Source organism: Syngnathoides biaculeatus, chromosome 3, assembly GCF_019802595.1.
Source record: "Syngnathoides biaculeatus isolate LvHL_M chromosome 3, ASM1980259v1, whole genome shotgun sequence".
In the NCBI taxonomy this organism is placed as follows: domain Eukaryota; kingdom Metazoa; phylum Chordata; class Actinopteri; order Syngnathiformes; family Syngnathidae; genus Syngnathoides; species Syngnathoides biaculeatus.
The window spans coordinates 25784382-25808515 of NC_084642.1; the positions used below are offsets into that span (position 1 = coordinate 25784382).

At 40.3% G+C, this 24134-nt stretch overlaps 2 protein-coding genes across 6 annotated transcripts in view; one reads left to right on the forward strand and one right to left on the reverse strand.

The window, feature by feature from the left end:
- Positions 1–125: 125 nt before the first annotated feature.
- Positions 126–24067, reverse strand: tpp2 (tripeptidyl peptidase 2). 3 transcript variants are annotated; one of them, XM_061815036.1, is made up of 30 exons: positions 23714–24067; positions 23426–23604; positions 21951–22079; positions 21660–21755; positions 19991–20095; positions 19787–19911; positions 19544–19707; positions 19264–19418; positions 18157–18233; positions 17957–18084; positions 15985–16233; positions 15781–15896; positions 15521–15692; positions 15062–15219; positions 14918–14994; positions 14658–14764; positions 14368–14522; positions 14100–14216; positions 13907–14007; positions 13731–13827; positions 13519–13656; positions 13180–13424; positions 11847–11925; positions 8429–8467; positions 7594–7745; positions 7410–7506; positions 6644–6774; positions 2784–3030; positions 2554–2673; positions 126–1437 (listed from the first exon to the last, which is right to left on the reverse strand). In XM_061815036.1, the coding sequence occupies exons 2-30, from the start codon at positions 23588–23590 to the stop codon at positions 1348–1350; spliced, it is 3831 nt and encodes a 1276-aa protein (XP_061671020.1). In that variant the 5' UTR covers positions 23591–23604; positions 23714–24067; the 3' UTR covers positions 126–1347. The 3 variants fall into 3 exon arrangements, with proteins under 3 accessions (XP_061671020.1, XP_061671022.1, XP_061671021.1); XM_061815038.1 differs by lacking the exon at positions 23714–24067 and adding an exon at positions 22431–22542 and having other exon boundaries at positions 23426–23532; XM_061815037.1 differs by lacking the exons at positions 8429–8467; positions 23714–24067 and having other exon boundaries at positions 23426–23701.
- The window catches only part of rasa3 (RAS p21 protein activator 3), a 60815-nt gene continuing 60056 nt past the window's right edge, over positions 23376–24134 (forward strand). For 2 of the 3 annotated variants that reach the window (XM_061815040.1, XM_061815044.1), the window contains exon 1: positions 23409–23512. The gene's annotated coding sequence lies outside the window, so the exon portion shown is untranslated. Of the gene's footprint in view, positions 23513–24134 lie in introns of all 3 variants that reach the window. The other variant, XM_061815041.1, reaches the window with a different exon arrangement.

Below are 24134 nucleotides of genomic sequence, written 5' to 3' on the forward strand. Positions count from 1 at the left end.
TTTTGCCTTGGAGATTCATTGTTGGCAACCGTGTTGGCAATTTGCAATTGAAATGCATATAGAAATGCAATTTTTCACACTGTGTTGTGAATGTCTTTGTGTCCACACAAATGCAACCTTCCAAATGTCGTTCACGTCACAAATTTATAAAGAAGTGGATGGAAAAGTGATGAGAAAAATACATCCAAAGATCAAACAGCTCCACCATATGCAAAATGGCTAGCTGGGATTTATAAAATAATTAACTTGAGGTAAAATATAAAAAACATGCAAAAACAAAAACTGCCTCCTCTGAAGCAAATTACACACACTATCCTTCAATGCAGGTGATGCTCATGAAAAAAAACCAAAAGTTCACTTACACACACACCTATGAAAATGACAAATGTGTGAGATTTTAAAATGATTCAAACTCAATTTTTTCTTCCAAATAAAATGTTTCCTGAAATTCTACAAGACATGCATATATGCAAAATACATCAATTAGAATACTTGTGTTATAGTATATACTTATTGCATCATACTATGCTTTGTTATGGGAATATGTACATATTTTAGGTCTTTGTGTACACGAGCAACATTTTAAATGCTGCACAGAAAACATATAGGAGCAAGTGAACGTGTAACAGTGAAGTTCCGAACATTTGCCACAACTGAGATCCGTTAGGTGGTCATGTGCCGCAGTTCAGCTGATTCCGTGGCGGGGGCGTGACGCAAAAATGAAGCTGGGGCCTGTTTGACAGCACAGGGCGATAAGCCGAGGTCTGATGGGTGGGTGGGGGTGGGTGGTAAAATGAAATCCCTCAGCCCCGATCCAACCACTTCTCCTCCCGCTCACGTCAGTAAAAGTAAATGGATGCAAGGCAATACAACACTGCATCAGTTCTGAGGTCTGTTCTTTAAAGTCAGATCCGAGAAGTCCAAAAGTGAACTTCACATCCCAGAAGGCATGGCACAAAGAATTGGGGAGATTCCTTGAACATTGAAGACTTGAAGAAAATACGGAGATAAAGTGAAAACTGATGCCTATGAGCACAGATGTGCAGAATACACCAGACTCCCCCCCAAAAAAAAACAATGCCGAACTCCAAACATCTAACATAAATTGTTGACCTGAACATATTTGAAGGAAAAAAGGTCCATTAATGTAATCATTTGATGTTGTGCTGCTGGTGGCACTTGAAACAAAGGACAGATGCTCAAATCGGTCCCTTACAAATAACCAGTTCATTCCACACTGTCCTTCATTGTTCAAGAAGAAAGAAAAAAAGTAAATGACCCTGAGGGGGTGTGATACTGATGTTTCAGTGTGTTGGAGCGTGTGCGGCTCTGCAGTGTGTGTGGTTCCTAGAAGGGACTGTAATCTGCGGGGTACATGACGGGGAGCCAGTTTTCAGTGAAGGTGGCACAGTGCATCCATTTGAGGTGACGCATCAGCTAGGGAGAAAAAAAAAACACAGGAAGTGAGTGAGACACCGCTTGTCAGTTAAGTTTGATGAGGGCTCCATTTTCATAGGCGGCAGGGGACAAACCCTCTTGGAACATTGTGGAAGCCAGTTAATCAAATCTATTCTGATCATTTCACAAAAGACTGGGGATGTGAACAGCTACATGAAGTCAACAGAGAGGCCAGTAGTTGGTTACTGCCAGATGATTCTGTATTTAAGGAGGGTACCTGCTGACATTGTCTGTGGCCACAGTGGCCAAGAGCAGTGACAATCCTCCCTTTACAGGCAGATCACTGTGATTACGCAAGACACCATTTGAGGTGCCTGCACGATCCATGGAGCGCGTGCCCAACTAGCTCCACAAACACTAGGACAAAATACGAAAGTAGTACCTATGCCTAAAGTTAATTCACTTTCAGAATGATAAATGAAACAATAAAATTTTGTACCCGCAAGCAGCTGTCTTTTTCATTTTTTTCCATTACTGTCCACTCATTTTTCATATGGCTTATCCTGACTTGGGACTCAAGCGTGGTGGAGCCTATCCCAGGTGACTCGAGGCAAGTGGCGGGGTACAACAGAGACAGATTGGCTGGTCATATCACACGCTCGATCCCCCCCAGAACAATCTGTGTTATGACTAATGAGTCAGTTTTCAGTCATTTTCATAATATGGACGTTGTGTAGAATTTGCCAGCTGTGTAGTTTATGCTTTTTATCCTCCTGCTGCTGCCGTAGCTTGTTATCAAAGATGGCCGACCTGTTGCATATGTGCACCTCAGTTGACAATTTCTCCATGCGACATTTAAGGATAATGAAAGGAGCAGCTTTAATTAGACATTGTTGAAACAAGCTGTGTTCACCCTCACTGCAGTACAAACCCTCCCTCTTTTTAATAAGATGGGGTGCTCTGATCTACAAAATGAAACAAAAACCAGCCTAACCCACCTCTCCACAGATTTACCCTCTGAGCCGGATGTACATCCATCATGAAAATAGAGCCCTTGATAATGAGCAAGTTTTTTTCTTCATGAAACCAGTTACTTTTCTCTTTTATTTGTTTTTTTGGAGTGTATGTTCAAAATAAAGTTCTAATAAATCGTACTTGGATGCAGTTCTTCATGTTGTCTTTGCTGGGTTTCTCCTCCACCATTTTGGAGGCATATTTTAAGGCTCTGCCGTACATCTTGTTCACAAGGGCGTGTTTGTAGGAAAACATCAGCACCTGGAAGGAGGAATCTTTTCATTCAAAAGCAGCAGAACTTGACAAAACAATTTTCATGATTAAAATTAGTGTCGCAAAACAAGGAAAGAAGACAAAAATCTTGATCCCACCTTTGAGTCAGTCAGCTCTGCCAACTTCTGCACCTCCCAGAATGTTTCCATCAGATTGTTGACTAAGCCTTGCGGCATGTCATCAGCACTGCTCGCCTCGGGTTCACCAACTTCCACGGTGTCGGCTTGGCCCGTGGCGACGGCACCGCCGCTATCCTGAGGCGCGACAGTCATGAGCTGGTCAGCCAGAGCGCAGCCCTTTCTGCACAGCGCGTCCAGGAGAGACGACCTCTGCTTCTCCATGTCACTAAAACATAGTGGTGCCTTGAGTTACGAGTAGAATTCATTCTGTGACCACGTCCATAACACAAAAAACAAGTTTCCTTATTGAAATGGAAATGCAATTAAACCGTTTAAACCCCCCCGCCCCAACAAACACAAACAAAAAAAGTTACATTTTATTAATGAGAAAAACAGGTCTCTACAGTATTATTTATATGAATCCATCCATCTTCTGAGCCGCTTATCCCCACGTGGGTCGCAGGAGTGCTGGACCCATTACTGGCTATCAACAGGCAAGAGGCAGGGTACACCCTGAACTGGTTGCCAGCCAATCGCAGGGCACATGGAGACGGACAACAGTCGCACTCACAATGACACTAAGGGAAAATTTAGAGTCTCCCAATAATGCATGTTTTGGGGATGTGGGAGGAAATCGGAGTGCCCGGAGGTAACCCACGCAGGGACGGGGAGAACATGGAAACTCTACACAGGCGGTGATGGGATTTGAACCCTGGTACTCACAACTGTGATGCCAACACGTCACAGTGGACGCTCCACCATTCCACCTGTTTGATACAATCTTCCGAGGAAAAAAAACCCTGTTCTTGTTACGGTCACAATATTAATAATCATCAATTATTGAATGTGTTATGATTTTGGGTTATTTTTGCCCCTCTCTGCCTTGTCCATTTTTTCCCATGTTGCTGGGTGCTGATTGGTGGTCAACATGTATATTCTTCTCTGGCCCTACTCCTCACTGCATAATGGATCCCAAGCCTCCCTTTCTTTGTGGACACGGCTAAGACCCGTGTAATACATAAGTACTACTTGTTTGTCATAGGTAAAAACATGATAAAAAGTAACATTTCATTTTTTTTCTTGACTGTGTGACAGACAACCAGACTAAACCTTTCTTTTTTTAAGATCAAATAGGATTACCAAAACTATCCATCCATCCATTTTCTTTGCCGCTTATTCTCACGAGGGTCACAGAGAGTGCCGGAGCCTATCCCAGCTGTCAATGGGCAGGAGGCGGGGTACACCCTGAATTGGTTGCTAGCCAATCACAGGGCACATAGAGACAAACAGCCACATTAACAATCATACGTAGGGGCAATTTAGAGTGTCCAATTAATGTTGCAAGTTTTTGGTATATGGGAGGAAACCCGAGTGCCCGGAGGAAACCCACGCAGGCATGGGGAGAACATGTAAACTCCACACACGCGGGTCCGGGATTGAACCCGGGACCTCAGAACTGTGAGGCCAACGGTTTACCAGGTGAGCCACTGTGGTGCCAAATAGGATTACCAAAACTATTTCTAGCTGAATACCAGAATTATGAAAGAAGAATTTTTTTTTCCTGAATAAAAATAATTGACAATACAGACCCCAGGGTGCCAATTATTCTGAACATGACGATGTAACTAGCTCAAGTACCTAACTGTGCACGTATCAATATGGAAACATACAACACACACATTTTTCTCTCTCCGTGGCATGTATATTGAAAATTATTGTGATGCGGCACGGTAGACAACCGCTAAGCACATCAGCCTCACAGTATTGAGGACCTGGGTTCAAAACTGCATGTTCTCCCCATGCCTAGTACTCTGGTACTCTGGTTTCCTCCCACATGGCCAAAACATGTATGGCAAGCTAAATGATGACTCTAAATAGTCCGTAGGTGTGAATGTGATTGTGAATGGGTGTTTATCTACTGTATATGTGCCCTATGAATGGCTTGTGACTAGTTCAGGGTGTTGTACCCCGCCACTTGCCTCGAGTCACCTGGGATAGCCTCCACCACGCTTGAGTCCCAAGTGAGGATAAGCCATATGAAAAATGAGTGGATGACTAGTGATGTACTGTCTTGGGTAACAATGTTTAATTGGTGTCCAATAAGTAGAGATGAAAGTGGACTTTCGTGAAAATTCCTGAAAATACAAATGCGAACACTAGGGAGGACCGGGGGCATGCCCACCCTGGGAAATTTTTTAATAAAATGGATGGCTGTGGTGCATTCTGGCGATATCTGTGAACAAAATTCAGACAAAAATTGAAAGTAAAATTTCCAAGACTTAGATTGGTCAGACCAAAAAAAAAATGGGCAGAAGTTCCCCAAGGTCCAAGCCCAGATTATTTTGCCCCCCATCCCCCTATCACTGCATAGAACAAAATCACATTTGTCATTAAAATATGCCTTCTTATCTCAAGACAAATGAATTAAGTGAACTATTCAGTAAAAAGACATCTAAAATTGTCCTTTTCTCCACATTATACATATTATAGTATAGATGTCGAATATACACAAAAATACATCCTAGAATTTCTACACTGCACAGCAAAACATGTTAAAGAAGTTGATCTGGAGTAATTACTATTAACGTTTAAGTCTCAAACTTGTGACGTCGCGTTGTACTGATACACTCGACCACATTGCTCACCATCTTAGATATAGATCTAGTAATACTAATAGTATAATCAGCTGCCTTTAATATATATATATATATATATATATATATATATAGAGAGAGAGAGAGAGAGACACAGTCACTCACATTTGAAAAATGTACAGGTGTGGTCAGTCATGCTCGCAGATAAAAGTTGTGGGTGTGATTAGGGATGGCCTTAAAATAACTTACTGGATTAATATAACCTAAGTATAAATTAAAAACAAAATAAACAAATACATAACTAAAATAGAAAACTAAAATAGAAAACTCAGAAATGATAATTTCCAATTTCAACTGATATTAGTCGAACATGATATAAAACGGTATTTAAAATTTTTCATCAATAAAAATTCTTGATCTCACAAACTATCTGAAGAAAAGTTGAATGCACTGGCTTGTCAAGGAATAAACACGAACGGTCTGTACCCGCAATGTTTTGAAAATGCTGAAAGTTTAGTTCAACATAATTGGCGTTCGTGGCAATAAGCCCGCAAAACATTGGAACATTCCTGTTGGCAATCGTGACGTATTGGGGGGGTGGGCACACACCACGGGACTGCCGTAAATAGGAGGCTGGCTTGGTAGAACCTGCATTTATGTGGCGCGCTCGACGTATTGACCACACCTGAATCAAGCGACGAGGTGAATGATAGTCTAATATTTTTTTTAACGCCGTCACACTGCCTTGCGATCGACGCAATGAGCACCCCTGGTGTAACTGCATTTCCTTTGGCATGGCTCATAATGTTGATGACTTTCGACATAAATGCCCTCGCATTACGTGAAGCAGTTCTGAACATGGGCTTTTGTACTTGCTCCGTACATGCTCAGTACAGTTAACTTGCATTTCCTGTTTCTGGGTGAATACTGGTTGTTTTGGAGCAGACTTATTTAGTTAACAATGTTTATGAAATAAATACGTAAATTAATGTCAAGACCACACAAAATAATCGACCTCTTGAGAGAATGTGAGGGGAGGGGGAGTTAGTGCCTCAACATGGCTACGCTCGTGAAAGCAAAACAATGAACTCAAACGCATGTTCGTTCAATGTTGTCAACTAATATGCGGATTAATTTTAGAAAATTTTTCCTCAATTTTCCGGAGCTATTTTCATGAAAATTTAAAAATCCGGAATTCTGGGAAAATCTGGAGGACTTTCATCACCGAATAAGAGTGTCACATACGTCTTAATGGAAGCAGCGTCAGGTCGAGGGTCGGTCTTCATGGTGAAGTAGACAGCCAACGCTGTCTGGTCAATGTGGGAGATGACCGTTTCAGCGGCTGAGACCACCTCCCCAAGACGTTTCGCACGCTCCTGAGCAGAAAGGACAGTTGATGTCAGTTTGAACTACTTACTGCTTTAGCATAAAACAAAAACTATATCAAAGAGATTCATTTTCAATTTTTCAACCATACAAAACAGGGATAGGCAACCTATGGCCTGCCATATGCATTCCTTCATCCAACAAACCGAGCATTCACATTATCAAGAACAATATCAAGAACCATCTAGCAGCTTATTCCTGAAATTGAATGAGTTTTTAATTATCTCATATATTTAATTTAAAATGAAATAAAATGAAGTTATTGAAATAGTAAAAACAAACAACTTGCTCATACATTAAATATTTTTAAGTTAAATTGTTGCATTTATTATATGCATTTAGTTATAAATATCTTAAAATGAGAATCAATTTTTAATTTACTATTAAATCATCTACAAATGACCAGCTCCATCTGTCCATTTTAAAAGTTTCCCCACTCCTGGTATAAACTGTATAAAAAGAAAATTGGCAATTGATGATGAGTACTGTAGTTGAGCCCCACTGGCTGGTGACCAGTCCCGGGTGTACTCCACTGCTCACCCGTCAGCTGGGACAGGCTCCACCACACCAACACTAATGAGAAAAACGGGCCCAGAAAATGGGCATATGGATGATGAGTAATGACCTTTTCAGAGTCCAGCTGATGAAGTCTTTGGACATGTAGCGGAAGGTAATCCGAGTACTTCTCCTTCAGCTCATCGTAGAGCGGGCTGGAGTCCAACCTGAAGTAACGGTAAGAGGTTCAAATGAAAAAAGTAAAAACAATAAAACAAAACTAAGGCATTCCTTGTTTGTTTTTTAATGCACACTTTGTCATCCACTGAATCTTCAAGTCTCTCATGGCTTCGGCAAACTCCTCTTTTAAGTCTTTCTCTTTGTCAGCATCCTTATCTTTCTCCTTCCCTCCATTCTTGGCTTTGTTGGGTGTAGGGATTAGGTGATAGATTACTGAAACAATGTCCTGCACAAACACATATAGTGGTAACATGAGCAAAGAGTTGCAAGATGACAGAGGACTCAGTCACACGATCAACAGCAACTAAATCTTGTGGCAATGTAAATCCCAGTGAGCACAAGCATCTTGAATCATTCACATCAGTTTGGTTAAGATGTGCACATGTACAACATGTACAGTATGGCCCTCTGCCTTAGGTCAAATATAATTCAAGGAAAAAAGATCTATGATTTGACAGAGCACAATAATACCTGAATACCTTGAATATTGCACCCTGCACAACAATGTCAGACAATGTGAATCTTGCAATCTGACGTCAGATAGGACAGCCATCTTGGGTCAAAATAGCAATCAAAATCAACAGGGTTCTTTGTTGTACAGTAAAGGGTGATAATCCTTTTTTTATCTTAAAGAAATCTCTTCAGAATACCAACTTTTAATGCTGAAAAGAATGAGAAAAAAATCTTTGCTTTATAATGAGAGTGTAATCATGTCACTCGCCGCTAAAATGACCCATGGACTCATTTGTAAAGGTCCTAAAAAGACACACTGACATACATACTTTGAAATATTGAATGGAAGTAAATAGAACAAATGTAATCTTAAAGTAAAGTTGAAGCCATTTCCACATGGTATGAATATGGGAGCGGTGGGCGCTCTGTTGCACGAAGTTTCTATCTCATCAGTACCTTTTTAAACTTTCTTTGTCGTTTTGCAGAGGACTGCCCCTGGTGGTCAGAATAACACACAGTAAGGAAGAGACAACACAAGCACACCAAAAAGGATTCTTATTCTTTCCTTTACATTTTGCCCTCACTTAGGAATTGAAAACCCTACCCTCCTGCCTGCTCGATAAACAAAATGTTTAATTTTTAATGCTGACACACTCCTACTCTCAAACCCTCTGAATTATGCATAACCATGTAGAACATAACCAACTCTCAGACGTGCGCTTTAGATGAGAACAGAAAAATGAATTTCTTCGTTACAATGCAAAAAATAAGTGATCAATAGCTTTTGCATTGTCGCCAGTGAGGAAAGTTCAGCCCAAGATGCATCTTATAATACACACATCTGCAATCTATGGGCAAAAGTCTTGGGATGCCTTGCCAAGTGGAAAATAGCAGAAACTGTTGCATCTTTAACAGAGAGAGAGGGACTCTTCTTGATAGACATTTGACAAGATTTTGATGTGTGTGTAAGGATCATGACTCTTAGGGCCTGACCTTCCGCACCCCAAAATAACGGTTGTTCACAATATGCTTGTTCTGTATCACTGATTCCCAACTACGTTGCTGCGGCACATTAATATCCTGTGAAAAATCAGCAGCCATGCTGTGATTGAAAGTCCAATTCCACTGAACTTGTCTGAAACAGAAAATTTTATTTCTTCAAATAATGCATCTTTTCTTCAACTATCTACGGTAGTGATATGCAATCCTGCTCACCACTTTTGGCACAGCATTCTTTTGTATCACCCTTCTTCAGAAATAAATGTAGCTTACATCATTTGGTTCCCATAAATACCAGTACAAAATAATCTCCCAAAGTTTTTTTTTTTTTTTTTTTAACTCAGACAAAATAAAAACAACATATGCAGCAATATTACAGTCACTCACATTTGAAAAATGTACGGTTGTGGTCAGTCATGGCAGCAGATATAAAGTTGCCTGTGTGTGTTGTTTGTAATTATGACTGTACCCCTTTAAGAATGGAGGGGGGCAGTGTCAGGTAAATAAGGAAGTAGAAGTAGGCTGAGCAGCAGCTCCTTGTTAGAGACTGTGTGGTTCCGTGTTTAAAAAAAAAAAAAAAAGACGTCAGGCTGAGGTTCACTGCGCTGGATCGGTTTTCATGTGCGCTGACAGTGTGCGACAAGTGCACAATTGTGCAGTGGCCCAGCTTAGAGGGAACATTGGTCAAGACTACACAAAATAAGCAACTTCTTTCAATATCTATGTATTTCTACTCGTAATAAATTTTACTTGCGTGATTTTTATGCTCGACTGTGCAGATTTGCAAGTGCGATGGCGCCCGTCAAATCACAGCAACTGAATATTATACTCAATATTTTGTTGCACACCCTTTCTGCCACGCTCTCTTTGCAGTTTGTCTGAGCTCTTCAAAATTTGCAGGGTTCTTTTTCCCGATGGCAGATTTCATCCCCTACAACCAACAGATTTTCAACTATTCCTGTGCGCTTTTGGGTGCATGCTTAGGGGTCTTTGTCTTGCGAGAGGATCCTCGCCTCAAACCAAGTTTCCTTACACTGGTTAAGACATTTTGCTCTAAAATCTCTTGATAGTAGTCTTATTTCATGACATGTGTTACAGTCAAGACATCCAGTATCAGATGTAACAAAGCAGCCCCAGCATTACAGTTCCTCCACCATTCTTGACTGTTGGCAGGGTGTCCCGTTTCCTTAAAGGGGTTATTTGCGCCATCACTAAACATGTATTTTGTGTATTGCCAAAATTATCTATTTTTTGGTTTCATTTGTCCATGAAATGTTATCATTTTCTCTTTGTATCAGACGTCTATAGAGAAATGTTGCTTCACTTCATTCATTTCTTTGAGGAGCTAATCCACATTTAGTACTTAAACCTTCGGGTGTAATAATGGTGAGCACAATTTTACAACATAGTTGCAGACAGAAAAATTAAATGCTCTGGCCCCAAATGGCAGAAGGTCCAATGTAAAAGTGTATCCACCTGTTGCCATTAGAATAACAACTTGGTGTTTAACTAAACAGGCCCGGATTTTAATGAGTAGGTATGTACATTTGTAAGTAAAATGAGATGGGATTATTATTATTATTATTATTATTATATCTAGTGTGTGTAATTTTGTTTGGTGGTGTGTTGGGACATTTTTCTAATGGAAGATATAATATGGGACTTGGCTCAATTAAGTTTGGGAAAATCACTTCTATATAATGATTAACCTTATTTTTTTCAACTCCCTTCCACCCTCAAATGTTATTTACTCTCTCTCAGTAACATCTACTGTGGTTCCTCATGACCACGTGAACATGTCAGCCAAAGACATGTTGACAGCTCAAGTTCAGACAGGAAATATGACTAATAAAGTGTCATCTAACTAGTGAATAATTCAACCGGATGGGTTGAGGCACATGAGCGATGTCAGGCAAGTAAGTGAGGAGAGAAAAAAAACATGACATGCAAAAAAAAAAAAAAATAGTAACTCTCAACTGGTGGGTTAGGATCGAAAAGTGGATCAGAGACCAATTTTGGGTGATTTGCAGACAGTTGGGAAATGTTACATGTATAATAGAGTGTACATGTTTTCCGAGGCGATTGGTAAACATTTTTTTAATTGGTCTTAACATCTATAAATGTGGCTCATGACTTTGCAACAATACGTAAACGCAGGTCCCAGTGTGACACCAGTTGAGAGCCAATAAATAAATAAAAAACACACAATTCAAACCACTAATTAACTGAAAACAGCAACCAGCTCTGGTGACAAACTTTTAAACAGGAAACCCAAAAGCTTTGGAGGACCATATTTCAGCCCCCCTCCTCAGAATCATATATATTTCTTCAATGACATATTTACTGTAATTTCCGACCTATAAGCCGCGACTTTTTTCACATGCTTTCAACCCTGCGGTTTATGCGGTGATCTGGCTAATTTGTGCATTTTTTTCCAACGGGTGCAAGGGGGCACTCGAGCTAAAAGGTAAGAGTGAGACCAGTGAAATATATGTGCCGAGGAAGTGACTTTTACCGGTCCGGCCCTGTTAGCGGTGTGCTACCGTATTACTGCTGTGTCTCAGTGATTTTTACCGGTATGTTTTTTTTTAACCGGCCTTGTTAGCACTCTCTCAGTAAATATCTCGTGTTTCAATGTGGGTTTCAATGTGGGCACGTGTGGCTTTTACACAGCTGCGGCGTATGTATGTACGAATTGGTTCTTTCTTTTACAAATGTACTGGGTGAGGCTTATAACCAAGTGCGCTCTGTAGACCGGGAATTACGGTACTCTTTCAATTTACTGCCCAATCAAAGTTGAGTGAATGTTCTGAGGAGTTGGACTGACCACTGATCTGGGCAACAAATATAATACGAAACAACAGAAGTCACTCACTGCTTTCTTGCCATATTCGCTCTTTGCCACAACAAGAGACCCTGAAAGATAGCATCCTGGACTCGTCCCTTTTGGAATCCTAATGGGAGACAAAACAGAGAGAATAAAGACAGAAATAACCCATTTGATATTTCGGAACAAAAGTGTGACCACATTAAGTTACAACTTTTACAACTACAGGATTACAATTAAAAGATTTCTTGCCTAAAGATCACATACATTTGAGCCCTGTATTCAAGGCAGAGACGGTGAACAGTGAAAATTTGCGTATAATTGATGCCTATTACAAATGCAGTTGGGCTTTTTCTTTACCCCCTCCTCCCAAATTCTTGAATAAGCGAGGATAAAGTTAGTTTCTTTGCCTCAAAAACTTTTTAAAAGAGTTTAAAACAACACAAAAATTCTGCAGGTAATAGAATCCTAGTGTTCTAAACCACGACTATGCAGGGATCCACAATATACAGCGCCCTCCATAATTATTGGCACCCCCGGTTAAGATGTGTTAAAACCTTTAAAATAAATATTGTTTATTGCAGAAGAAAACTGTCACACTGAAAATTTTAGGAAAATGTAATCTTCAACTCAAATGAATTCTAAGAAAATAAAAAAATCCCTGACTAAAAAATAATTATAAGAAAAAAAAAAAAAATCCATGACTAAAAAATAATTATTTTTCATTAAATCACCTGTTCCACAATTAGTGGCACCCTTAACAATTCCCAGGAAATAAATATAATTGAAGCATTTCTGTCATTTCTACAATAGTTTACAAAGTTTACCAGAGTATGTAGGAACATTTAATTAGTGATTCAGCATTTCCTGTTTCCCTGGGGGAAAAGTCTCTGTCATCATTCCCAGATTTTTTGCACACACTAAACATGCCAGTGACAGTGTATCAAATTATGGTAAAAAAAAAAAAAAGTTGTTTTTAACTGTAGTATTATTATGTGTGTGTATATATATATATATATATATATTTTTTTTTTTTAACTATTTCAGTAGTAGAGGTAAGTAATTGTAAAAATTTAATGCATTTGACATGTCAAACTAAGTTAGATGATTTTTGTAGTTGAATTCTTTGTTTTATTGGACAGTTACAACTGGGAGTATCAAAGAGAAGCAAGCATGTTTTTCTGGCGCATTTGGAGAACTACTCATGTTGCCATCTGTCTGTCAAACTACAGGCAGCCACTCTTACTCTACTTTGTAGGTAAGGTAGAGCGGTACATCGCAATGGCACTTTTGTGCACATATACTTGAGATGACGAAACTCAAACGGTATATTGTGTGGCTCCAGTGTTCATGGATGTGCTATCCTCCATTCTGAACTCACTTGTCATCCGCCAAGGCTGTGACATAGAAATGCTGCGTGGCCCCTGGCGAGAGAGTGACAGAGTTGGCCTTCTTCTTAGCCATGAGGGCCACTCTGTGCGTCTCATATATATCTGGGCTGAGGGTGGCAGACAGTCGGTGGGAGACAACAAACGGCAAGTCTTTTAACCGCTCCAGCTCACTCGACAATTCATGGCGCACCTGTAGGCGTACAGTGTAGTCGCCCTTTTCCAGCTTGAGAGAATACTGAGGGAGAAAAGCAGGATGTTTGATGTAAACCTTTACAATGGTACTGGCAAAAAAAGATTAACAGAAATCTAAAATGTGAGTTAAATATTACCTGATGTGGGTAGGCATCACCTGAACCCAGTAGTCTCTTGTTCTGATCAAACAGCATCCACAGCTGACTGTCAAACTCAGACTCGTACAGCAATTCACACAGCAAAGGGCAGCTGGGTGTGACTTCACCACTCTTTGGCTGCACAGAGAGAGGAAGTTATGACTAAAACCGGATTAAAAAAACTTCAGGAATGTTGTGCTTCTTGTGGGTACCTGGTGAAAACTGTAAGTGAGAATAATCTCGTAAAGTTGTCGGTTGTTGGGTAGAACATCCCTGCCTCCTAATGGCTTTATCTTTGAACTTATAGGCCTAGAGGAAGGGACAACATACCATAGTAAACCATGGCAAACTGGAGGAGCAAAATAATACTAATAGGGTGTGAATTTACCTAAGAGGCTGAACCCAAGACTTGAGGGTGATAGTCGGAGACACTTCCTCATACCTCAACGGCGAGGACACATCAAAGTTTGTAACACCCTCTGACGCATGCTAGTCGAAGACAGAGGTGGAGGAGTCACTGATGATGTTTAAGGTGTAATGTTCTGTTGATTGTTGCTTATGTGTGTCAGTGCTTCACTCACAATGTGCAGCGGTGAAGGAGAAATACTTAGGCCATGGAACGAGATGTTGTAGTCAACTGTAACATCTCCCAGACTCGCCCACCACCGTGCAATGCACAGTTCAACAATCTTGCCTGACTGGAATAAGGGGACAAAAACACCCAAATTAATAATCATCACTGAATTTTCCCATAACGGTTTCAAGCACGACACACTTTGTGTTCTACACATAGATGGCTTGTTGAAGTCCCATGCAGATAAAATATTACCACAAAAAACATTTACAAACCAGCACAGAGAAGGCCTCAGTTAGTGAGCCTTTTTCCAAAAGTGACGAGAACTTGTAGAATTCATTAGCTCGGTACGCTTTCTGTTTAACGAGGTGCACTGCATGCAGAACAAATTTTGAGGAGACGTCTCCAGAATGAGAAGTCAGCGTGATCTCTGCAGGGGGGAAAAGCCGGAAGCATTGAGGTGAGGAGAAGAGACAAGAAACAGGGGCATAGTATTCAGGGTTCTCCTTCTTGCTTTTTCAACCATTACAGAAAAGAGAACCTGTGGTACCCAACCAGTACCAACCTGCCCAGGAGGCTCCCTGAGGCACAGTGATGAAGTGGCGTTTGATCTGTCCTGGTCTGAAGTGGACGTCTTTGAAACACAGCTCGTGATTACGACTCTCTGGTACCCTGCGGGACAGAGAAATGAGAGAAGGGAGGGAGATGGGGGAAGAGGGAGAGAGAGAAAAAGAGAACAAATGATAGCAAAAGATGAGAGACAGAAAAAGAAAGAGAGAAACAAACTTCCACAAAGCTTATATTGAAAGAAATGTCAGCACTTACTTGGTGGGAATAATAACTGTGATGGGGACTCTGAACAGGGGCCCACAACCAGGTGCAGCTGTGTCATAACCACATACCTGAAAAGAATAAAATACCAATCAATTCATTCCATCAATTTGTAGGACCTTAGATATTTGTGCGTACTTCCGTGTAGTGCACTCCCTCCCTCAGGCCGACAGGATCAACACGGACATTAACGTGACGACACTGGTTCATCAGCTCTAGATGAGATGGGCACTGAACCCAAGGGGCTGCACACGTAAGGGCCAAGTGTAGCTGCAAAGATATTCGCTCAGTGTTTTCTGGAAGTAAGCACAAATGCAGTATGAGGAATCAAGAACACAGAGCACACATACATATTATATCGTAAAGAAAAATAAAGAGGAAATATTTTGTTTGCTTCAACCTAACCCAGAATTTCTTGAGACAGGAAATTTTAATCACCAAATGACAATATAAAGTACCAAATGTACACATTATGATCAATAGGGATTTTGATAGTGTAATAATGGCTTCTTATAATGTGGATTTGATATATCGAAAACTTTAGGCAAACAATGGGACTGATAATTTTAATATGGATGGTAGGTAAGGCGAAAATACCTGTGTTTTCTGCGAAGATGGGTTCTATTCCTACCCCATGGTCTGAGGGGGAGAAAAGTTGTGCTGGATCCCTGAGGTAGATGCCTCTCTGTGTTCCCACAGTTACTGAGAAACCCAGATGGCTGGTGGGTAAGGAGGAGTTTTGTGTGAGGTAGTCTAATGCCCTGTCCACCTAACCAGAGAAGATTAAATATGCAGTGCACAAAATATATTGCATTATAATGAAAACAAGAGACTACTAGCAGCTGGAGGTCAGTTACCTGAATAATCCCATGGCCCTGTGCAAACACCTCTATGTCATCAACCTTCAGAGCTGTGTTTTCCAGTGCTCTCCTCACTCCAGGAACAGAGGGATGTATCCCCTGCTGTTTTAATCCTGTCTCAAACAAAGTCACAAACAATCATTAATGGCTCAGTGAGACCGGTCAAACAACACTAATGTTTAGTTCAAAGTTCTGACCCACCGGAGAGGATGAGTGCAATGCCTCCACAGGCGTTGGGGGATGACATAGACGTGCCGTTCATTAGTTGGGTACCACGAAGAGTCCAGTTGGGTACAGATGCAATAGCCCCACCAGGAGCACTTATGCTTACACCGAGTGCACCATCTGTACTGGGGCCCCTGGAGGACCAGGTGTACTGGTTGGGAGGCAGCTTCTCTCTCAGAGAATACTCGGCCACCATCATGTCTGGGGTCACATAGGCTCCAACCCCTAAGAATATTAACCCCATTGACTTGTGTTTTAAGTATTTACTTTCCAAAGATGACACTTTTACTCACAAAATACACTAACACAATTCCAATTAATTTGGGATGTTGTGTTAAACTTTGTTTTGAGCAAATAATCCTTAACTCAAAATTTTATGTCTGCAATATGTTGCAAAAAAGTTGGTAGAGAAACATGAGGAATACTCATCAAACACCTGTTTGGGACATCCCACATGCGAACAGGCTGATTTGGAAAAGGTGAGTGCCATGACTGGGTATAAAAGGAGCTTCCCTGAATTGCTTCGTCATTCACAAGCAAAGATGGGGCGAGGTGCACCTCTTTGTGAACAAGTGCATGACAAAATGGGAGAACAATTTCAGGACAATGTTCCTCAATGTACATTTTCAAGGAATTTAGAGATTTTATCATCGACGGTCCATAAAATAAAAAATAAAATAAAAAAAGAGAAGCTCAAGAAATCACTGCATGTAAGCAGCAAGGCCAAAAATCAACACTGAATGCCAGTGACGTTTGAGCCCTCAGGTCTGCATCAAAAACTGATGTCAATGTGTAAAGTATATCACCACATGGCCTCAGGGACACTTAAAAAAAAACTATGTCAGTAAATAAAGTTTGGCGCTACGGGCCAAAGAGGTAAAGAACCGTCCAGACTGCTAAGGATGCAAACTTCAAAAGCCGGCATCTGTAATGTCTTAAGTCTGTGTTATTGCCAATGGTATGGGTAACTTACACATCTATGTCGGCACCATTAATGCTGAACGGTACTGTGCATAACAGGTTTTGGAGAAACATATGCTACCACCAAAGCAAGTTTTTTCATTTTCTTTTTCATCGACACCCGTGCTCATTTAAGCAAGACAAGGCCCAACCACATTTTACACGTGTTACAACAGTATGCCTTTGGAGTAAAGGAGTCCGGGTACTAGACTGGGCTGCCTGCAGTCTAGACCCGTCTCCCATTGAAAATGTGTGGAGAATTATGAAGCGAAAAATACGACAAACAGACACCCTGGACCATTAAACAGCTGAAGCTGTAGCTCAAACAGGAATGGGAAACAATTCCACCTACAAAGCTTCAACAAAGAGTGACCTCAGTTTCCAAACATTTATTGAATGTTAAAAGAAAAGGTGATGTAACGCAGTGGTAAACATGACCTTGTCCCAGTTTTTTTGGAACATGTTCCAGCCATAAAATTCCAAGTTATTGATTATTTGCTAAAAACAAAATGTATCAGTTTGAACAGTGTCTTGCCTTTGGAATATATTCAATTAAATATTGGTGGACCATGATTTTCAAATCGTAGGTTAATTGAAGACTCTAAATGGTTGTGAATGTGACTGCAACTGGTTGTTTGTTTAGATGTGCCATGTGATTGGCTGGCAACCAGTGCAGGGTGTAGCCCGCCTCCTGCCTAAAGGTAGCTGGGATGGACTCCAGCACTACCATGACCCTTGTGAAGAGAAGCGGGTCAGAAAATGAATGGATGATTTGCAAATTATTGTATTCCATTTTTAATTGTTTAACACAACATCCCGACATCATGGGAATTGGGATTGTATGTCAATTAGATTACACCATTTCGAACAAAAAAAAAAAAAAAAGTTATACTGCAGTTTACCATTTTGCATTTTAAAAATATTTGTGCCAGTGGCTTGCGGTTGTCTATTCATACGTCAACAGAGCTTTAAAAGACTGCTGTTTTACCTATGACACTGCTGGTAGTTCCTCCAGGGCAGCCGACTGTGGAGAGGCAGGGGCCGTTATTTCCTGCACTTGAAACAAATATCACATTGTGCTTCTGCACCGCCTCTGTGATAACCTCACAAATCCTCCTGAAAAACATATATGAACAACATGAACAATCCCTTCACATAGTCTTTCATCTGCAACTTTCCAGCACTTACCCTGAATTGGGCCAATGGGTGGCTTCCCCATAGCTGTAATTAACCAGGTCACACTTGTAGTTGATCACCTCAATCATCTTCGGATTGGAATGAGAATATGAACATGAAAATAGTGAAAATGATAAGTTATATAGTTAAATGATAACATCTCCCATAATTTCTCGTGTATAATGCACACTCAAACAACACGCAGAACCCCCAAAGTTGACCTCTACATTCTGGAAATCCCTTCATCGTGTGTACAATACATTTTTATAATACATGATTTTGCTTCTGGGCGGCACGGTGTGCAACTGGTTAGAACATCTGCCTCACAGTTCTGAGGACTGGGGTTCAAATCCAGGCCCGCCTGTGTGGTGTTTGCATGTTCTCCCTGTGCTGGCATGGCTTTTCTCCAGGCACTCTGGTTTCTTCCCGTATCTCAAAAACATACATTAATTTAAGGCTCTAAGTTGTGGTACTGAAAATGCAGGGATGATTTTGCTTCTAGGCATATGACCAAAAACAGTTTTATCTTTATTTTGTTAGGTTTTTTTTAAATATTATTTTTGAAGTTTACGCACTTTTTTGAACAGATATTATAAAAATTTGTAATGATTTACTCTTGTTTTGAAATTCACAGCCATACTTTCATTTAGTAAATACGAAAACACAGTTGTGCTCGTATGTTTAATTACCCAGGCATAATTTGTAAGATGAGTAGGATTCTTTACAGAAAACATGAAGGACCAGGTGAAACGCATTTCATTTTAATTGGATTCTAATTAAATTAACATTAAACAAACGATAACCATAAAGAAATTAATGGTTGTTTTTCAGTCATCAGTTGTATTTGAAAAAAAAAAAAAAACATACATATATTTTTTTTTTCTTTTTTAATTGCCTAGGTAAAAACACTAATGATCACATTTGTGTGTGTGTGTGTGTGTATATATATATATATATATGTATTCCCATCATATTGGAATGAAAGTGTAGTGTTCAGCTCTTTCATAACCTCTCGGTGTCATATTAGAAAGAATGTATAAAACTTCATATTCTCCTATACCAATGTAAGAAGCTGCATTATATGGGAGAAATTACAATAAATAAATCAAAGTTACATACCGCTCGAATAAGTCCCGTTCCCGTTTCCATGGTACTCAGCCGAGTGTCTCCAATCTTCAGAGCTAAGATTTGAGCACCAGGGGCAACCCCATTTCGCTCTTGTTCTTCAGGGAAGTAACCTGCTGCAATACTTGCAACATGTGTCCCATGAGCCCCTTCAAATACACACATTGCAAGTCAGTGTGAAGCTCTCAGACCTTTGTACAAACCACTGAACAAAAAATTCCTTATGTGGTAAATGGGAGCATGTCAGAAGAGAGCAGGTCTTTAAATACTTTACCTCCACTAGTGACAATGCAGAGTGTTGTTCCCTCGTCATAAATATTCACAGAGTAGTTTAGCATCTCAGCATTCCCTAATGTTGCATACTCTTGCGACTCTTTGTAGGAGCTCAGCACAGTACACTGGGACAAATCTCCACACTCAGAGGTGTCCATTACAGCCCTGAACGAAAAAAAAAAACAATAATCTGAATATGCTGTAAAGGTCATTGGAAACAATTAAAGTCAATGTTAAGATTTACCTCCATGTGACACCATCATGCCAAAGAATACAGTCATATACCGGACCGGGATCACTGTATTTCTTTTCTAGAGAGACAAGCAGCTCTGATTGACTTTGTAACTCTTCCTTTTGTAACTTCTCTACCTGGACACATCAGGAAAGATAAATGACACATGCAAAGAAGTTTGAATGAGTCATTACTGTGACAAATTATTGTTGTTACCTGTGATGGAGTTGGGTGTGAGAGATCAAACTCTTCTGTCCTGCGGGAGGCATCAGCTAGTGCTGCTCTATGTGCTGGGTCCCACATCTTCTCCTTTCTTTCTTTCTGCAATGTACAATAGTTTTGCTCTTATGCAATGACGCTGTCCAATTATCTGCATCATTTGAAACACCATCACTCAGAAATGCTATCAGAAAGAATCAGGGACAGACCAATAGCCCATTAAAAAGAGCGAGTACTGTACTTACATTTAGCACTCACACGTAGACCATTCAACATAACACTATTACTGTATATGATAATATACAGTATTATACTATTGTGGAGTACACTTTCTATAAGACGGTTGTGTTTTATTTTAATTTAATGTAGTTTAAAACAAACATTCCTTAGACATGCCATATTTCACTCAAATATAACACTTTCAGGCTAACAACTTGTCAATGCAGGCATGAGCATTTCACGGAAACGATCGTTCCGTTACCGTGTCGTTACCCAGCCTGAGAAAACACGGAACCGAAAGTCCGTTTCCCAGATCTCAGGGCTTACTTTTAATAAAATTCGCCCATGTGTGGAATGTAAAACAAGTTCGCAACGAAATACAACAATCTGTATAAAACGAACCTCCATGAAGCCCCTTATTTTAATGGTTAAAACGCCCAGCTTTGTCAGTGTGGTTTATAAACAGCACCGGTTTCCGCTTCTGCGCTACCCATGCGCAAGGTCGAGTTATTCATATCTGGTCACTCAAACGCTAGTCAAACATGTCGGTGGCTAAGCGTAAAAGACAAAATGCTCATGCCTGCTAAGGCTTTATTCTGAAGTACATGTAAAAACCGTTTCCCATGAGTATTATCAATGGGAACCGAAAAATCGTTTTCCACTGTTTCCCAGGACAAAAATCAACGGAACCGAAAGATCGGTTACCATACTTGCCAAAATCCTCATGCCTGCAATGCACAAATACAATTGCAACAAAATAAACGCCATATCGAAGGTCGTATATTTTGGCCTTTTTATACCTCCACAGAGTGACTAATACGGACTTGATATAAAAGTGAAAATAAAAACATTTACATTTTTCCACAATATCAAACAAGGAAACAGTAACAATTGTGGTGATCCTGACTGACCTGAAACAGGAGTTTAGTCTCATTTGACTTCAGACAGTGAAACAAAATACTTGCAGTTGCCTAAGTGTTGTTCTCAATGTCTTGAGAGTTTCTCCACACATTTATGGCTGACACAGCACCTACCCAAATAGTGTATGTCAAGCTGGCGGTATGATACCAGTGCATACAGTATCTGAATATTTTAATGCGTACCGAAATTGGTATTGGTATATCCTTGGAAAGAATATGTTGTACAGTGACTACTATACCAAATGTACTAAATTACTATCAGTTCTCCATATCTGGCATGTTCTAGTAGTACACGTGTCTGTCATTAGTCATGGACTGATACTAATCACACTAAAGTGCACAGTGCAAAATATTAGACCAAGTGAAGAGAAGCAATATAGCACCAATTTTTTCTCCTGGGATGTAAAAATGAGGTTCTACACATGAGTTTTCATTAGACATGGACTGATACCATGAGCAATAAAGTGCACCGCGAAAAATATTACAGACCCAATGAAGAGTATCAATGCAGTGCCACATTTTCCTACCTGTATTCTTTCTTTCAGGGCCTTAGGGAAGAACTCATAGCCATTTTTAACTCCAATGTGATACTTCCCTGATGGGTTGACCCAAGCAGGAGGGATCTAGATGGCATAAAAAAAAAACAGTATGAGACATCATGTCAAGATAATTCCAAAGGTATAGGCTTGCAGAAGCAAAGCAGAGGTGAATATGATAAAATAATGGCATCATTGCAGAGTACTACAAAGTTGTTGATGTTGGTGAATATTAGCCGAAATAGACAGCGGTTATTCCATAACTTGTATTAATCGACAAACCTTCAGTATTCTACCAGAAAGGCCAGTGATTATCCCATCTTTTGGTTCCACAACTGTGGCCATGTTTACATCGCCACTACCTGTTGTGTCAATGATATCAACAATCTTTGGCTTCATATCTGTTGTCACCTGGGGATGAAAACACAAATAATAAGTCAGACATTTTTTTTTTCAAAGTCAACATTATAATGATAACCAAGAGAATTTCTATACATCGATTGTTAGGTATTACTATAACTTCCCTACATTATATACGAACTGAAATTTCACTTATTTGTTAAACATTCATCCATTTTCTGAGCCACTCATCCAAACAAGGGTTGCGGGAGTGCTGGAGCCTATCCCAACTATCTTTGGGAAGGAGGCTTGGTACACACTGAACTGGTTGCCAGCCAATCTCAGGGCACATGTTAAAAAAAAAAAAAACATTCGCACTCACATTCACACCTACGGGCAATTTAGACTCTTCAATTAACCTACCATGCCTGTTTTTGGGATGTGGGAGGAAACCGGAGTGCCCAGAGAAAACCGACGCAGGCACGCAGAGAACATGCAAACTCCACACAGGCACCAATGCTGAAAATTTCCCTACCTGCAGAAATAATCAACTGCACATTACATAAAATTACAATTGAATTCAATCGCTGTCCTTTATGAACAAAGATGACATCATTTAATGTCACAAATCGGTACACTTTTTTACAGCATCACCATAATGGCAAGAGCAGAATCTCAACAGATCTATCTATACTAATGAATGAGAATGATAAACTACTACATTTTATATTAAATTAAATTCATTTACTGTTCAACTCATTTGAATTGATGAAACACGTTGTAGGATCTGTATAGTACAGCAAATAACAGTATATGATCGGATTCACTCTCTGTCCTTTGGTCAAATAAGAGCTGACCAGAACTGGGGACTATTGCTCCGGGGCCTAGCAAGTATATGGAAATGGAAACTTTATCTGAAACACTCAAGTCTTGCGTTATTTAGCTCGTACTATTTACAGTACATTTACGTCACACTAATAAACATGGCTATGCTGTACTTCTAAATTGAATGCCATAACCTCTAAAGAGCCATTCATTTCCTGTATCGCTTGTCGTAATAACAATCAAATGTTATCTATTTAAAAAAAAAAAAAAAAAAACACTGACATGGTGTCTAAAAAGTGAGACAAGAGCTGTATGCTCAGCTATGGAGCGAGAACAAGACTAACTACATTGACGGTTACTTTAATTACTCTGGTCAAACCGAGTGTTTTGGCAAATCATTCCAAACACTTGAAGAATGGGCAACAACGAGCCTCTTTAAGTTAAGTTGTCAGTTTTATATAAATCGGCGCAGCGTGTGTGCCATTTGTTTATGGTAGCAGGTGAGCTAGCTGAGGAGCTATGTGGCCTTTTGCTACAATTGCCCCCAGTTAGCTTGCAGCTAACGAGCGTTGGAGCGAGCGGCTCAGTTATACCTGCATGCCGGGGGCCCCTGGATCAACCCCGGTGTCCATGATGGCGATGAGAACCCCTCGGCCATCGTACTCGGGGAAGCGGCTTAGGTAAGATGCGGCGCCGGTCTCTTTTTTGGGAAGGAGCCCGTGAAAGGGGAACGGCTCTTCGGTTGAATGGGTAGCCATGACTCAAAGAGCGACTAGAGTGACAGCAGCGAAATGCGAAGAGACAGAGCACAGAGTAGGAGAGGAGGAAAAGCGTTTAAAGGGCCATTACACGTAGCAGGCACGTGAGCTTTTCTCACCTACCACTTTGTCTTTGCTGTACATAACGCGCAGTACTTGCAGGTCCAAGTTAACTCGGTCAACTAAACATTTTGAAGACAAACTATAACAACTTTCAGTTGTTCTAATAACTCGTGTGTGACAATGCACATCATTTTGTGTTCTGGGAACATGACAAATAACTCACTAAATGAGTTTGTGTATTGGTGATCCCCGTTCGCAAAAGACAGTTGGCGACTCACACCTGCAAATTTGATTTATGGACATGCCTCGAGTATACAGAATTTTGAGGGTGCACATACACTATATTATACTTGATCATTTTGACTAAACCGTAAAAGAGCGTGCCAGATAAGGACGTGGATAAATTGAAAGGCTCATCTCACTTCCATTCACTTGCATACATTTTGAGAGACTGCCAGCTTCACTATTTCATACAGAGCTC